The 17,053-nt window shown below is 36.4% G+C and overlaps 2 protein-coding genes across 2 annotated transcripts in view; both read left to right on the forward strand.

The window, feature by feature from the left end:
• The window catches only part of LOC107601791 (zinc metalloproteinase-disintegrin-like atrolysin-A), an 8,549-nt gene extending 4,453 nt beyond the window's left edge, over positions 1–4,096 (forward strand). The window contains exons 9-21 of the mRNA XM_016294085.1: positions 27–116; positions 237–432; positions 633–699; positions 795–963; positions 1,084–1,169; positions 1,401–1,486; positions 1,585–1,702; positions 1,798–1,981; positions 2,095–2,130; positions 2,219–2,275; positions 2,885–2,956; positions 3,060–3,134; positions 3,291–4,096. Of these exons, the coding sequence (XP_016149571.1) occupies positions 27–116; positions 237–432; positions 633–699; positions 795–963; positions 1,084–1,169; positions 1,401–1,486; positions 1,585–1,702; positions 1,798–1,981; positions 2,095–2,130; positions 2,219–2,275; positions 2,885–2,956; positions 3,060–3,134; positions 3,291–3,335 (1,281 nt within the window). The 3' untranslated portion in view covers positions 3,336–4,096. The remainder of the gene's footprint in view (positions 1–26; positions 117–236; positions 433–632; positions 700–794; positions 964–1,083; positions 1,170–1,400; positions 1,487–1,584; positions 1,703–1,797; positions 1,982–2,094; positions 2,131–2,218; positions 2,276–2,884; positions 2,957–3,059; positions 3,135–3,290) is intronic.
• Positions 4,097–4,300: 204 nt separating this feature from the next.
• Positions 4,301–11,452, forward strand: LOC107601866 (sperm flagellar protein 1-like). The gene is made up of 7 exons (XM_016294198.1): positions 4,301–4,419; positions 4,668–4,779; positions 5,087–5,237; positions 5,355–5,397; positions 9,786–9,831; positions 9,941–10,037; positions 11,211–11,452. Exons 1-7 carry the CDS (start codon positions 4,302–4,304, stop codon positions 11,316–11,318), a joined length of 675 nt encoding a protein of 224 aa, XP_016149684.1. The 5' UTR covers position 4,301; the 3' UTR covers positions 11,319–11,452.
• Positions 11,453–17,053: the final 5,601 nt, after the last annotated feature.

Raw genomic sequence — 17,053 nt, forward strand, 5'->3', positions numbered from 1 at the left:
TTTTTTTTTTTTATGTTACATTTTAGGAATGTAACAATCCCTGCTGCAATGCCACCACATGTCGACTGACCGAAAGTGCTCACTGTGCATATGGAGAGTGCTGCCACAATTGCCAGGTATCAGCAAAGCTGCCTACCAGGCTTCACAGGAACACCATACTAAAGTTGTTATTGGACTGAAAATACATGTAAAAGTAGATTATTTCCTTAATCTGTTTGGTTAATCCTCCCTTGTAGCTGAAACATTCCGATAGCCTATGCAGAAAGAGTGCTCACGACTGTGATTTGGACGAGTACTGTACAGGAGAGTCAGCCTTCTGTCCTGAAGATGAATATAAGATGAATGGACTCCCTTGCAATTATAATCAGGGCTACTGTTACAATGGACAATGTCCTACACATAAGGAGCACTGCAAGATGCTGTGGGGATCAGGTAATATTCTTACTGAGCCATTGCTCATACACTGCTTTATACACTGCTTTTATCCTTTTACAAACATTTTAACACAAAATCTTTACAGCTTTTTTGTTAAATTAATGTGTTTTTTGTAAAATAAAGTTTCATACAGCAATTTAGGAAAAAAAAAAAAATATATATTAATATTTTAACATCAATATCTTGTACATGTTTAGATGCTGAAGTGGATGCTGACACCTGCTTTCGTTATAATGTATTTGACAGAACCTCCAAGAGTGCTGAGTAAGTGTAACGTAACTTTTCTTTGATGGCTGAAGACTAAAAATAGAATTTTGTACATTGTTCTCTATGACACAATGGTATTCTGAATCCTACAGGCACATGATGTGTGGGAAAATATACTGTTATGGTGGGAATCCTTTCCCCATAACCAATACAAAATCAACAGTAACTATTCATTCGAGAACCTGCTACATAGCTGTGGATTCCTCACCCACAGATGACTTAGGGATGGTTCCAGCAGGCACCAAATGTGGCATTAATAAGGCAAGTAAATAATGAATGTATATTGCCTTACAAAAAGTGTATGAAACCTTTATTTAGATTTTTTTTATAACCAACAGGTGTTACCACAACCTTTGCTTAGATTTTTTTTATAACCAACAGGTGTGTTACCACAACCTTTGCCAAGACATTAGTATATACGGCACAGAGGACTGCTCTGATAAATGCAACAATCGTGGGGTGTGTGATTTTTCTTTTTTCATTTTCATTTTTCTATTACTTCTATAACAAATTTTATGTTTTTTCTCTCTTTTTTTAAGAAAAACATGATTGCATGCAATATTTGTCATTCTGTGATATTGTGAAAGTCATATTGCTTGTATGTGCTAAAACTATGCATCCTAGTATTTAATGTCCATTTTGAATTTGCATTTAAAAGCATAAACACGTGTAAACATACTACTGACTTATATAAATTTCCACACATTGGTACTCTCCTTCACAGTGTGTGATCCAGGCTGGGCACCACCCTATTGTGATGTTCAATTCTCAGAACGTCAAAAAAGTAAACCACATCCTTACTATATCTTTATAACTTCACGTAATTCAGTCATTGACCATACAAAACTAATTCTGAGCCATGTCAAATGTGTAACTTTACAGTGAGAAAAGAATCTGTGATAATTGGTGTGACTGCATCTGTAGTCGTTCTTGGATTGATCATTATTATTGGAGCACTTGTGTGTCACAGGGACAAAATAACAGAATTTAGAAAGAAAAGGTAGGATCCGTTATGCAGCTGACAATCATGAACTATCAATTTCTGTTGTCATTTCAATTACTGTTCTATTAATGAAATGCATTCTATTCGAAAAGGTCTTTGAAGGACATCCGCACTTCCTCAGGCCAATGTAATCCGGCATTCCAACCAGGAAGTGCAAAGAACAGCCCCAGATTCACACAATCACGCATAAGTCAACCAACTTTCCTTGAGTCATCCACTACTCTGGCCTGCAAACCTCTCTATTCTCCAGCTACACCCTCTAGACCAGCACCAATGGTAAAGTCATTCATTTAGCCTTGAAATGGGCTGTTCAATTTGTGCTTACATTAAAAGTCCATTTTAGGATCAAAGACTTAATCTTTCTACCACTTATTTCTCACTATGCACAGCCTCCAAAGGATGCACCACAAACTAGGACAGAACAGGTAGTTTATCCTCTCTAAAAATGCATGTAATTATTTCAATCTAAAACAGTTTTAACAAAAATAAAAATGTATGTCCATATTCTATTAGATTGTGAAGCCTTCCGTCCCACCTCCTGGTATTTCCAGAAACATTCATCCTGTTCAGGTGAGGCACAGAGTATCTTAAAATGCACTACTACCACTCATAAATAAATACTTTATTCAGCAAGGATGCATTAAATTGATCAAAAGAGAGAATAAAGACATGTATAATATCATAAAAGAATTTTCTATTCATCCTGAAAAAAAAACACATGATTTCCACCAAAATATTAAACAGCACAAAAGTTTTGAAAACAGATAATAATAAGAAATGTTTCTTGAGCACTAAATCAGCATTAGTTCTTGATTTCTGTAGATTGATAGCAGACTTATTTCTGAAGGATCATCACAGGAATAAATGACCTTTTCAAATATATTTAAATAGGAAACAGTTGATTTAATTTGTAGTAATATTTCACAGTATAACCGTTTTTACTGCATTTTATCAAATAAATGCTGCCTATGTTGAGTACAACAGATTTTTACAAAATGTACCAACCCCAAACTTTTGAATGAGAATATACTGTATAATTAGGTATAATTTTCATTTTAATGTTGGTTACTTTTAATGACTCTAAGCTTATTACAGAGGTGACATAAAACAGAGGTGACTTGAAAATTCAGTGAGACTAAAGAGCATTGTGTCATTTCTTATGTCTAAATTAAGTTTCAGGCAAATCCCCTACTTCCACCAACTAAACCACTTCCTCCATCAAGACCATTGCCACCACTGGCATCTAAACCTGTAAGAGGCTATTGTTTACTTGAATAATTTAGTCAACAGAAAGCACACCATCTGACATAAATGCCATTCAATACTATCAACCGTTCTTTGTATGCACTGATAGGTGACAAAATCAAAACCACCTCCAGTGCTTCCTGTGAAGCCCACTGGGATGCAGCCAGCATTCACTCCACCTCAGGTGTTGTAAGGTTTTATTGCTTTGCATTCAGCAGTTCACATATAAACTATAAAATACACTGTCATCACTCTTAATGCTAATTTATTCAAACTGCTTGACAGTCTAGTTGTGTGAATAAATGTCGGTGTTTTAAAAGCTCTTTTGCATTTACTGTAGGTAATCCAGAAAGTTGCACTGAAACCTCCTGCTAAGCCCAGATGATCTGGAACAATATGAGTTACTCTTAATCATTGGGAGCTTCAGAAGAACCTTGGTTAACAAAACATGGGCAGCAGTTTACGAGCTGAACAAAGCTTGTTGTGTTTTGTGGTATAGCTCTGCATAACAAGATGAAGTTAAGGAGAAGGTAAAACAGAATGAAAGATTTGCACTGTAGGAATCGCTTTATACTTTCGGTACTACTTGTTTGTAATTTCTTTTATTGTATTTTGGCTTTCTTTTTCTGTTTATTTTATACTTTAATTTTAAAGAATGTTATTTGCAACTGTTTGCAGTCCGTTCAGATTGTGTCTCTATGGAAGTCTACAGAGTTCCTCCTTTAAAGTCCACACCACATTGCTGCCTAAGTGGGGGATCAAAGGGTCTCTCTTTGTTTTTTTTGCAGTGTATAATGGTGCATTCATTCTTGTTTATGCAGCTTTTATGTATTTGCAATTTTATATCTTGTAATTGAGATTTAATTTTTCATTATTTTGTGTAGAATTTCTTGTTATATACCTTTTGCAATTTCAAGAGGGGACCTGTAAAAAGGCTTGTGGCCTTTCTGAAGCATAATCCGACCTTACTGTAGTCATTTGCCTTATTTACAAGTTTCTTACATCTTCTTTGTTGTTTGGTTGTGATCCTTGCGGTTTTTGCACTCAGACAAAGGCAAACATTTTTTTTGCCCACCAAATATTTAAATTCAAAACGTGCAATGATCTCAGCTGGTCTGATTTTACTCTTTAAATATGAGAATGTTTTTTTTTTAACTATAATAAAGTTTTTCACATTTCTCTTTTAATCAGTTTATTTGGTTTATTTCCATATATTTGAATCGCCGTCAGACGTGTATGACCTCTACAGCGCCCTGTATTTTCGTTGCCTAGTAACGATTCAAACACTCAATACTAACGCTTGTACCGTTGAGATAGTTGCGGGGTTTAATCACGCAGAAGCTCGTTTCAAATGATGGACGGGCCTAAACAATTAGACGAAGAAACTTTGCAAGACCTCTACGCGTGGATAGACAAGATACCGCTCTCCAGACCCAAACGGAATATAACAAGAGATTTTAGCGATGGAGGTATTTAATTCCTACAAGAAATAATTAAAACCGCTAGCTAATTAACCATTCATTATATTTGTTGACCTTTTTAGCAGTGTTGCCCTGCATTTGAGTTATATGAAAGTAAATATCCTAAATACTTTATAATTGTAATATAATATTATACTTAGTATAGTATGCCATTCAAAACCATAATATAATTAGCTATATAACATTTTACTAAGTTCAGTGTTGTCACTGAGTATTTTAACGATTTCCATAAGCAGTTATGACTGCAGAGGTAGTGAAGCATTTCTTCCCTAAGCTGGTGGAGCTGCACAACTACACGGCCGCGCATTCCGCGCAACAGAAGCAGAGTAACTGGAGCACCCTGAACAGGCAAGTATATTTATTTCTTCTCCACGCAGACAGTAATGCAAACACCGCACTGCTTATCTGACCCCCTCGTGTCGCTTGATACATTCCCCGGGGGATTGCAGGAATGTGACATTACACCTCAGCAACAACACTGGGATCTCCAGCTGAACTGTTAACACTGGTTGGGTCTAAAAATCTAGCGAGTTGTCTACCTAGACCGCATATGAAGAGCAGTGGGGGAAATAGACAGCAGTTTTCTACCAAATAAACATCTTTTATGTTTGTCTAGAATTGAACAACACACAAGTGCATGATGTTCTCGTTTCAGAAAAGTTTTCTCCAAGCTGAACTTCCATATACCTGAAGAGACGGTGAAGAATATTATACTCAGCACAGCAGGCTACATCGAACCAGTCCTTTGCTCTCTGAGAGAGAAGATGGAGGAGAAACGGGCAGGAAAACAATTAGATGGCACACTGGTGGGTCTGTGTATTTGCATTTGCATTGCTACAGCATCTTTCTTTCAATATAATTTCCTCTTTCCTTATAATGGTTGAATGATCAGTAATTTAACCCTGCCTTATTCTTTTTTACAGGACTTGGAATATTACAGCACTACAACTGGACAGTCGAGATCAGGTAAATACTGTAAAACATGGAAATATGGATTTAGGTTCCCATTGGTTATAAGCTACAGTAGGGCAGTGAAGGTCATCTTGAGGAGATATGACAAGGAGACCATTGCCCAGTAGCGGATGGGGGAGGGCCTGCCAAGGTCCCCCTGGGGTGTGGTCTGCTTTGGTAGAAGACGCACTGACTCTGGCTGTGAGTCTAGGTTCATTAAGACTATTTTTATGAAACAGTCTCTCTGCAATTCAATGTATTTTAGTGTTCTGTAAGTTAAAGGGATAGTTCTCCGAAAATGAAATAGTATAATCACCCTAATAATGTTCCATTATACTTTGGGTAGTTCTGTAAACCGAATTAAGATATTTTTAATGAAATTTCATTTTTAACTGTTCTTCCATTGAAAGTTAAGGTCACCAAACTCCAAAAAGGTAATAAAGGCATCATAAAACAAATCCTTGTCTTGTGAAGAGATGTGATGGATTCATTTTACAACACCTTTTTGAATCTTCTAAGTTCTGGTGACCTGGACTTTTAAATGGAGGGAGAGAAACTAAAGCATTCTACCACAAAACATATTTTACAAACATTAAATCAATATACTATTTTCTGTGAGCGAGTGAACAGGGTGATTTCCACATCATTTTGTAGCAAAAATTCTAGTCTACCACATCCAGTTCTCAAAAGTCTTGTGAACAAATATTCTGTATGTGTTTATGGCCTTATTTCAGTGACTAACCACGTATAAACGTTGTTTTCTCTAAAACACAAACATGTACAATGTTTATGCATGGTTAGTGAAAAACTAATTTTTTAAGTCACTGAAATAAGGCCATTAAACACACAGAATATTTGTTCACAAGACTTTTGAGAATGTGGTAGACTAGAGTTTTTGCTACAAAATGATGTGAAAATTATCCTGTTCACTTATTTACAGAAAACAATATATTGATTTAACATTTGTAAAACATGTTTTGTGATAGAATGCACTTATGCGAGGGAGTGAAAATGGTTAAAACACCCGCGCCACGTTTTGATTTTGACGCCACAAATAAACCAATGTATGGGAAACTGGTAATGTATATCGAAATATCGGAAATGTTTAAAAATCATATCAGCGTTATTGAAAAAAATTATATCGTGATACATATTGATATTGAATTATTGTCCAGCCCTACTCACACTACTTTTATATCTTGTGGTTTTATATTTTAAAACATTAAACAAACATGCTGGCGTTGTGAGACATTTAGACAATGAAATATCACATATTTCAAAATGTTTCACTTGATTTCAAACATGTAGTCAGGAATTAGAAAAGTCTTAACTAGTAAAATGTGTATAAGTTATGTCACGATAACAATAACAACAGATGCAAGTGATCTTAGGCTACTCATCAGAGTGATATTCTCCACTGGATCTAGCTGCGCGACACATTGCGTTGTGAGGTAAATTCTGGGTTATTTCTCTCAGCGCCTCTTCTTCCAAAAACAAAAAGTAGCCGGGATGAACTCTTCACGTTTGTTTACGCGGAGGCGATGTGGGCGTTTACATGCGCGTGCGTCTCACGTGGATGTTTAGAATCTGAAAAGCGCGATCGGCTCGTGGGCGTGACCGCATTATGCCGAGTTCACACTGCACGATTTTCAAACTCGTCGATCGCCGTTGTTTTCACAGTGCGTGACTATCTGGGGTAGCATTCAGTTGCTGCTGTGTTCACATTGCACGATAGATCAGCGACAGGGGGTTTCACACTGCATGACTTCACAATAGGAAGAATCGCCGCCAGCTCCAGATGTTTAGCATGCCAAATATTTTGTGGGCGTCGGCGATTCCCTCATTTCACGTCTTTGTTAATACACACTGTGTGATTGTCACTCGTGTGAACGAGCACCGATTTGCCTCCGATGTCGGCATTTGTCGGCGATTTCGTAAAACCTGTTGGCGAGTGAAAAATCGGGCTAATATCGTGCAGTGTGAACTCGGCATTAAGTATGAGTTAAGACGGGAAAACTCGACATCGCGTATGTTTCATATGTATTACTTTAACAGAATATTTGTTTTGGACGTGACTTAGTTAATTTAAAGGTAGACATTTCATGTTTTCTATACATATATTTCTCATGTCTTTGAGGCAAGTATTCGCTGAGATTCAGGTTGTTTTATTTACGTGTCTGTGAAGAGAGGTGACCGAGACGGCGGAGAACGCACCCTGTTTATTTTTTTTTACAAAAACACATTGTTTTGTTGTTATTATGACTATACACAAATAAAAGTAGACCCTTTGCAGTTTCAAACGATACCTTATTCTTACCTGTACGATCAAAACTGATGAAGTATTTTAGTTCTTTTCGCGGTCATAAAGAAAAAAGGAGACAGACTGCACCAGTGTGTGCCACTTTATAACGCTTGAGCAATTGAAGCTTGCTTGGATGTCAGTCGCGGTGGTTGTGACGAAGTGTGTTCATCGGTGGGCCTTTTGGCCATGCATTCATCATAGATTTGTCTGTGATACTTCTGCAGGTGCTGATACAGGTTGGTTGTGTTGCCTCGCGAGGTCGACACAGACATTCGGCAGGTTTTACAAAGTACTTGCCTTTGAAGTACATTCGAAATCCAAAATAATTCCAAACATATACGGTGCTTTTTCGTTGAGGTACCAAGTCGTCTGCAGTACTTTGCTCTTCTGCAGACACACTTTGTTGGGAAGTTGAACTGCTGCTCCCGCTCGCGCTTATCTTTTCCAAATGGCGTTATTTGCTGGTTCAGTCAGCACGTGCAGTGTTAAAATGCCCCCTATTGGTTAAACTCTGCATCAAAGTAAAATGCGCATGAAGCAAACTGTCAAAAACTACGTAGATGCTTGTTACATATTTGATAGGCCTTCATCGAAATAATCGCAGCTCTTGCGATTTGAAAATCGCACCCTTTCAATTCGCGATTTCGGTTTACAAACGATTAACCGTGCAGGCCAGGTTTGGGGTCATAAATAGTCTGACTGTTACAATATTCAGAAAACACAGCCCTTGCCTAACTGTAAGCCAAACAAGATTAGCAAGTTACTGCAAGTGTCGCAAGTACGAAGATGCTTGTTTTGTGATGGTCATGTCATGTGTCTGTGAGGCTTTGTGTGCTCAGACCTTCTGGTTAGTTCACCCAAAAACAACATTACTGTCATCATTTACACACTTTCATTCTGTATGAGTTTATTTCTTCTGTGGGACACCAAAGAAGATATTTTAAAGAAACTGCTTTTGCCCATACAGTAAACAAAACCCCACTGGACTGCACTAAATTTCATTGTATGGCTTCGTCCAAAAGCTTAGGCAGCTGACTTTTTACCTTGCTGCCCTATAAGGCAATTACTTTGCAGGCAATGTTTGCGAATAAAGTTACCTTCTGAGGCAGCGTAAAGGTTTAATAATCTGCAGCAAAATAAAAAGCTTTTGGAAAATGTTGGTCAAATTTACTTTTCCTCTATGTATATTAAAATGGACTAACAAAATGGTCAGCTGTGTTTGGAAATAGGGCAAATGCACTGCATTATCAGCACTTTTAACATTACATAGAAGGGGCCAGATAGGTCAACTCTCCAAATCCCACACCTCATCATCATGGCGTCTTAGTCGAGACATCATCTGGTTTCAGGTCCAACTCCTTCTTTTCATGATAGAAAAGGTCCTGCGTCCATCAGCTCCATTCACTAGATAGCCCTTATCACTTCCAACAGGCTCAAAGCATGTGGCTAAAAACCCTTTTCGTCCACAGAAAACTCAAGCAAACAGTAGATTATTGAGTCTATTATGAGACCAGAGAGATTGTTTCTGATATATCATATTATCGAAGTGCAGACCATTTCTATTAAAGAAACAGGAGTCCTGTGCTTTTTACTTTTCTTTTTCCTGTAGATGCTGTTCAATTTTAACTTGTTATTTTATCTTTAATGGGATGTTTATAAGGTGAAGCACAGCTGGTGTTGATGATTCAGAGCTTAGAGCCAAATAAAACTCTCCCGCTCCATAGTTATAATCTGGTGCCCTGTCAATGTGTCTTTTTGACCTTATTGTGTTTAATGGGTTCAAATGGAGTCTAATTAGTTTAGCCTTCCTGGTTAAGCAGTTCTCATGAGCTTAAAAATCTTAAAGTATGGGGGAGTACCACTCAGCTAGAGGAAATTGATTCAGGGTATCGTGAGAGTAAAGTCTCAGTGCCTGAATTTAGCCTGGAGGGATCCTGAATCCGCTGTCTATGCCAAGACCCGGCACTTCAGTTTTAGGCTGTCGCTGAAGGCACATTTGTACAACACATTTCCCTTTGTTAAATATAAAATGTTTAAAAGAAAAATGTTTATTTTTTGAAAAAAAAATATTTCTTAATCCCTTTCTCTGTTTTCTCTGAAGACCCTCATACCAATCCAGCCACTGTGAAGAAGAAAGACAAAGTAAGGTATGAGTGATAAACTGTGATGTGAAAAGGACTTTCTGAGGTTTATGAAGTCTTTCATATAGGCCTAAAAATACACATTTATAATGGACTTATTGGAAATCTTGTGTAGTGCTGCTGCAGCCTTGAGACCAAATGTGGATCCAGGTGTCCGTTTGCTCTTGGAGGAAAAGGAGCAAGCCATTTTGGCTTTACAGGAGACTGTAGAGGTAATGTTTTGATGTTAAAATGCTTTCTCCTTTTCCAGTTTAATATGCAGAAACAAGTTTATTGGTTGAGTTCCCAGAAAAGTGTAAGAACTGTTGCTATCTGGTGTTTTCAGCATTGCAATGCAAACTGTATTCAAAGTCTTTTTTTTTTGCAATTTCGAAACACTGCACCTTTAAAGTTGGCATGAAATTAAATCTGTTTTCTAAATGCATGTTATTGATGTTATTGTGAAAATACATCAATGCATGTTATTTTGTATTATTTTATAATAATACAATAATAATTTTATAGTAAAATAAAAATATCATCATTTAATGTTTTTGTGAAATGACAGACCTTTCTCTCCTGATGTATGCTGGGTTTCTCCAATAATTTAGTCCACTTAAATCCCCTGCAAGCTTGCATTCATCTACATCTACAACTTATGAATAGTACCATGTCCCCATCCTACATTTTCTTTCTTACAGTGCCTTAGACTTGCATGCACATCACAATACAGAAGAAAAGATCTGTTTCATTGTGACTGTAATGTACATAAGAATTAGTATAAATTCATTTGAAATCTTTATTTCTTGCATAAAATCTTTGAAAAAGGCAGATATTCTTATTCTTATTCTTATTCAGACTTGCAAATCGCAAAAACTAATAACAAGTTTCAGCACTTTTTGCATACAATGCAAAAGGAAATTTGTCTTTCCTGTGCTGTTCTCCTGGCAAGTGGTCAAGGGCTGCAGATCACAAGTTCTTTGACATGCTTCCTGTCACTGTTGCAAATGTGGTTAAAAAGAAATTGCAAGATTGTTAAATGAGTCATTATGAGTTCAGAAGCTGTGATATTTGTCACTTGACAGTTAGTAAGACAGTTTTAAGGTTAAAACACTTAAATGCTTGAATATTAATAATTTTTGCATTTAAAATAATACTTTTGCATTTCAATTAAAAAAAGATATTCAGTAACTGCTCTATTTTATGAAAAAAAATTATCAATTTATGCATCAAATAGTCATCAAAATTTCTATGGAAGGAAATGACAATTCTACAGAATGATTGTGACAGTAAACTTCCGTTTGTTCTTTTGTGACGCTGTAAAGCCTTTGGTTTGCAGGCATTTTATCATAAACCTACAACCGCTGTTGAATATCATGTACATTAAATGTTTTTCTTTGCTCCAGATTTTACAGATTAAGGTAGACCGATTGGAGCATCTTGTGAATCTTAAGGATCTACGCATCGAGGACTTGACAAAGCACTTAGAGCGATATAAGGCACACAACTCGTGATCTCATTATTAACATCTAGATCCACCATCAGGAATTTGATTTCAGGAAAAGCATACTATATGCATACTTAAGACTCATAATAAACCGTTACAGAGATATGAAATCATCTAATTTTCCTCACCTGTTTTCTGACCTGTGATTGTTAGAGCACTCAGAATAGAAGCACTGATGTCAATAACTAGCATATTGTATAAGCTGAGACCATCTACAGGAGTTTATGTACACTGGAGCCCACCAAACTTTGGCAGTAAAGTCTTTATTCTGTGGAGATTTCAACAATTCTGTGGATGATTTAATTTACTCTGAACAGTAACTGCAATTACTATCATAGTGTTTCCATTTCATGTAGTATTATTGAACATTATTTATATTCACTTTGATGTGACAGTATTGTGATTTTTAAAATCTTAGAACATAATTTTCTAGAGCTTTCCAGTAGATTCAGTTTAATGTTTCAGATTCAGTTATCTGAGGTCCACTTATAATGTTATCAAGATTTTTACACCAAAAAACAACAACAAAAAAAACGTAATTTATAAGTCATTGGCTATTTTCTGTCCTGGTTTTAACCCCTCTCATCAGAATGGTCTATTTGAATAGGCGTGGCGGATTGAAGACTCGAAAGTAAATGCCCACTGCTATGATTGGCTAACAGTTGTGTATTTTTGACATCCTTCATAGATGGACGCTGCTGTGATTTAGGTTAAAAATACATAAATACTCAGTACATATCAAACGATCTGTAATAATAGACGAAGCAAAAGTGATCACATAATGAAAACAGTTACACTTGAGTGGTGCGTTCTCTCTTGTGATGTACACTCTTAAAAATAAAGGTGCTTCACGATGCCATAGAAGAACCTTTTTGTCTAAATGGTTCCATAAAGAACCTTTAACATATGAAGAACCTTTCTGTTTCACAAAAGGTTCTTTGTGGCGAAAGAAGGTTCTTCAGATTACAAAAAGGTAAGAAAGAGATGGTTCTTTAAAGAACCTTTGACTGAATGGTTCTTCTATGGCATCGCTTGAAGAACCTTTTGAAGCACCTTTATTTTTAAGAGTGTATGCTGGATTTCTCCAATCATTTCACAAGCTTGCATTCATCTACATCAACAACAATCAGTAGTACCATGTCCCCATCCTTCATTTTTTTTCTTAGAATGTGTTACACTCAGATGTACATCACAATACAGAAGAAATGATCTGTTGATTTGTTTAATTGCGACTGTAATGTGCATAAGAATTAGTAAAAATGTATTCCAAATCTTTTTTTTCTTGCATGAAATCTTTAAAAAATGCAGATGTTCTTTAAAAATGTGAAATCGTAAGTTTCAGCACCTTTAGCATACAATGCCAGCTGGCGAGAGATGCTTGCTTCACAAAAGGAAATGTGTCTTCCTGTGCTGTTCTCCTGGCTAGTGGTCAAGGGCAGCAGGTCACATGTTCTCTGACATGTTTCCTGTCACCGTTGCAAATGTGGTAAAAAAACTGCAAGGTTGTTAAATGAGTCACTGTGAGTTCAGCAGCTGTGATATTTGTCACTTGACAGTTAGTAAGACAGTTTTAAGGTTAAAACACTTAAATGCTTGAATATTAATAATTTTTGCATTTAAAATAATACTTTTGCATTTCAATTAAAAAAAGATATTCAGTAACTGCTCTATTTTATGAAAAAAAATTATCAATTTATGCATCAAATAGTCATCAAAATTTCTATGGAAGGAAATGACAATTCTACAGAATGATTGTGACAGTAAACTTCCGTTTGTTCTTTTGTGACGCTGTAAAGCCTTTGGTTTGCAGGCATTTTATCATAAACCTACAACCGCTGTTGAATATCATGTACATTAAATGTTTTTCTTTGCTCCAGATTTTACAGATTAAGGTAGACCGATTGGAGCATCTTGTGAATCTTAAGGATCTACGCATCGAGGACTTGACAAAGCACTTAGAGCGATATAAGGCACACAACTCGTGATCTCATTATTAACATCTAGATCCACCATCAGGAATTTGATTTCAGGAAAAGCATACTATATGCATACTTAAGACTCATAATAAACCGTTACAGAGATATGAAATCATCTAATTTTCCTCACACCTGTTTTCTGACCTGTGATTGTTAGAGCACTCAGAATAGAAGCACTGATGTCAATAACTAGCATATTGTATAAGCTGAGACCATCTACAGGAGTTTATGTACACTGGAGCCCACCAAACTTTGGCAGTAAAGTCTTTATTCTGTGGAGATTTCAACAATTCTGTGGATGATTTAATTTACTCTGAACAGTAACTGCAATTACTATCATAGTGTTTCCATTTCATGTAGTATTATTGAACATTATTTATATTCACTTTGATGTGACCGTATTGTGATTTTTAAAATCTTAGAACATAATTTTCTAGAGCTTTCCAGTAGATTCAGTTTAATGTTTCAGATTCAGTTATCTGAGGTCCACTTATAATGTTATCAAGATTTTTACACCAAAAAACAACAAAAAAAAAAACGTAATTTATAAGTCATTGGCTATTTTCTGTCCTGGTTTTAACCCCTCTCATCAGAACGGTCTATTTAAATAGGCGTGGCGGATTGAAGACTCGAAAGTAAATGCCCACTGCTATGATTGGCTAACAGTTGTGTATTTTTGACATCCTTCATAGATGGACGCTGCTGTGATTTAGGTTAAAAATACATAAATACTCAGTACATATCAAACGATCTGTAATAATAGACGAAGCAAAAGTGATCACATAATGAAAACAGTTACACTTGAGTGGTGCGACATCGGATCCAATATAGTTGGCACAGCATTGTCTTCTAGTTTCAATCGTTCTGATAATCTTGTGTTGAATTGTGCCTTGTTTGTAAATTAATCCACAGTAAAAATGAAGTAAACAGGACCAAGTTCTTACTGACGTGGTCTGGCACTTCATTAAATATAAAGTTCATCAAATAAAGTTTATCGTTTGGTTTCTGCGTAGACCTGCATTTGTCTCTCTCGTTATCTACACTACATGTGTGAATCGGTGGGCGGGGCTAAACAAGCAGTGATGTAGAAGCAGGCATTGATCTACTTTGGATGTGGTGTTTAGCCACATATTACATCATAAAGTGTCACATTCCAAAACCTGTCGTTTTGGCAAATTGGTTTCAGTATAAGCTGTTTTTAGACTAACGAGAAAGTTTTGAGTTCTGAAACTTACAGAATGTTTTTATAGTACCTCTTATATGTCAAAAGATCAAGGGAATTTTGATTTCTTAGTCCCCTTTAAATAATAAAATAAAATAATTAATTTAGGCAATTCCACTGTATTTTGGACTTTTGCTGCGCAATCTACATTGTTCATAAGTCACCTGACTTCACAATATTATTAGGTGTCACATCATAAGACTAGTATCATGGGCTGCCATGTTTGGTGTTGATGTTAGACTCAAATTAAAGGGTTTGCATTAAAATGGATTTCATTCTGACCTCAGCATGGAAACTGACTCCTTAGGCCAACATTGTTTATGACAAAAGTTATGCATGCTTATTTGCATAAATACTAAAATATCCCATGCAGTCAATTTAGGAAATGCTTCAGAAGTGCATGTCAGATTGTGTTGTTGACATATTTTTTTTTAGAAACAATATATCTAGTGATTTTGTTCATTTTTGCTCAAAGGGTACCTCAAAAATAAAGGATGGCTTTGAAAGCTCCATTGAAGAAGGCTTGTCAGCACGCAGTTGCCCATGCCAGTGTTAGATTCACTTCCCCCTTGCGCCTATCCAATGTGTGCAGGGGTACTAACACATGACATTCTCTGTATCAGGGGGATATAAACAGCTCCCTGTTTTCACCACAAGTTATTCTTTATCATAAAGTCATCAAAGGGGAGACCTGTAATTTGGGGCTTTCCTTCAACAATGCAGATTTGGCTCCAGCAGAGTTGCAGCCACTCATCCTGTCTCTGCTCTTTTGGCCAGAGGAGTTCACAAAGCCATTTTTGGAACAGTATTTGCAATCACTTTGTGTCTCTTCCGTGAGGCATGTGTTTATGCTAACATCAACCCCATGTGGAAACCTCAGACCAAATGTAAACATTTCTGAAGTAAAGTTGAGAACGGTAAAAAGCTTTCTCTGTCTATATGAAAGAGATTATTATGAATTACGAATGATTTCTTATAATTGGTTGAATATATATCCTGAAAGAGATATGTTTCATATGGGAAATAATTATAAGAAGCTGATACTCTTGAGTATTTCACAAGTTCTCAGAGCTCCCTGATGACTCAAGCTGAGCTCTTGGAAAGAGACCAGCAGAACTTGGGGGTTGGATCTTTGGGTGGTAAAGCAGCATTAAAGCTCTCTGAGTCACAATGAATTACAGTCAAAAGCATGCCTGAGTCCCTCAGCATGCAGACAACATATGAAGCACACTGTGAGAACGTCTGGAACGGGAGTTGTACTCATAAAGTGAGAATGAGTGTGGTACTCCCTCTGGTCTATAACAATGTCTCATTTTTAAGACCATCAGTTTAAAGAGTCCAATCCAATAGTGAAAAAGTCAACTAAAGTACTGCAGATACACCTCTTCAGGGGGGTGTTCCATGATTGTTCAAATGTCTTCAAATGAAAGCATTTACTCCTTCACTATCGTTTTAGGGTCTGTTTCAAGTGTGCATGTTTAGTGCTTGCACTTCAAATCAGCACTTCAATTCAGATCTGGTCTTCAAATGTTTTATTTGTCATCATGTTTTATGCACAACTCCTTTCAGAATCATGTTTAAGTTGTTTTCAAGTTGTATGTTTTTGCAGTTATTTATAATTCTGAATATTCTGGGTACACATTGAGCTCAGTCGAGAAAAACTGACTGATTATTGAATACCGATTACCACAAAACTTAGTTTCCACTTGTACCTCCTTTATATATAAAAGTAAACAAGAATCTTAAGTTGTGGCGAGGCACTTACAGTGAAAGAGAACAGACCATTTGTTTGGAGAGTTAAAAAGCAGTAATGTGAAACTTGTAATTTTATAAAAGCACATTAATTCTCTTAAAACTCAAATAGTATTTGAGATCCAAGATTGTTCAAAACTAAATTTTTGCAAGATGTCAGTGTTTACCATAGACTGTATGTTGTTGTCATGGCAAAAAAGGTGTAAAACTGGACATGACTTTGGTATGTAAGTAATTTATGACACCAAAATCATGTTAATATGCATTTCTGTTTCATTGTTATATAGCCGTACTATTGAAACAGTAAAGTAATGCATTACAATATTGCATTACTGCCTAAAAAGGTAACTAATTACATTGCATCCAGTGGGGACATAATTACGGATTATAATGACTTATACTGTTTTTACACATTGCGTTGCGTATTGTGCCGCGTAAACATAAAACCATGTCTGCATTTGTGATCGGAGAAACGACAAACAAGCGCTACTCTACACTGCTCAAAACTCACGTTTGAATCGTCAGTGGCAAATTCTTTAAACATAAAAAACTTACTTACAGGCTGTGAGTCAGAAGCGCCAGACTGTCCTTGCAAAGTTGGAACTGCCCCACATTATAGAAACAGCCTTTGTGCACAGACGCATTGTAGGTTAATGTTACTCTGCAGGTTCAGGAAACAGTCCTCCATAAAATGTGCTGCACACATCTGAATATTTGGGTTGAACTGTTCTGGAACAGTGTTGTAAATACAACTTAACCACTGATTTGTAGTTGTGTCCTCTTTTGGAAGGC

The sequence above is a fragment of the Sinocyclocheilus grahami genome, unplaced genomic scaffold, assembly GCF_001515645.1.
Source record: "Sinocyclocheilus grahami isolate Dianchi unplaced genomic scaffold, SAMN03320097.WGS_v1.1 scaffold313.1, whole genome shotgun sequence".
Taxonomy (NCBI): Eukaryota; Metazoa; Chordata; class Actinopteri; order Cypriniformes; family Cyprinidae; genus Sinocyclocheilus; species Sinocyclocheilus grahami.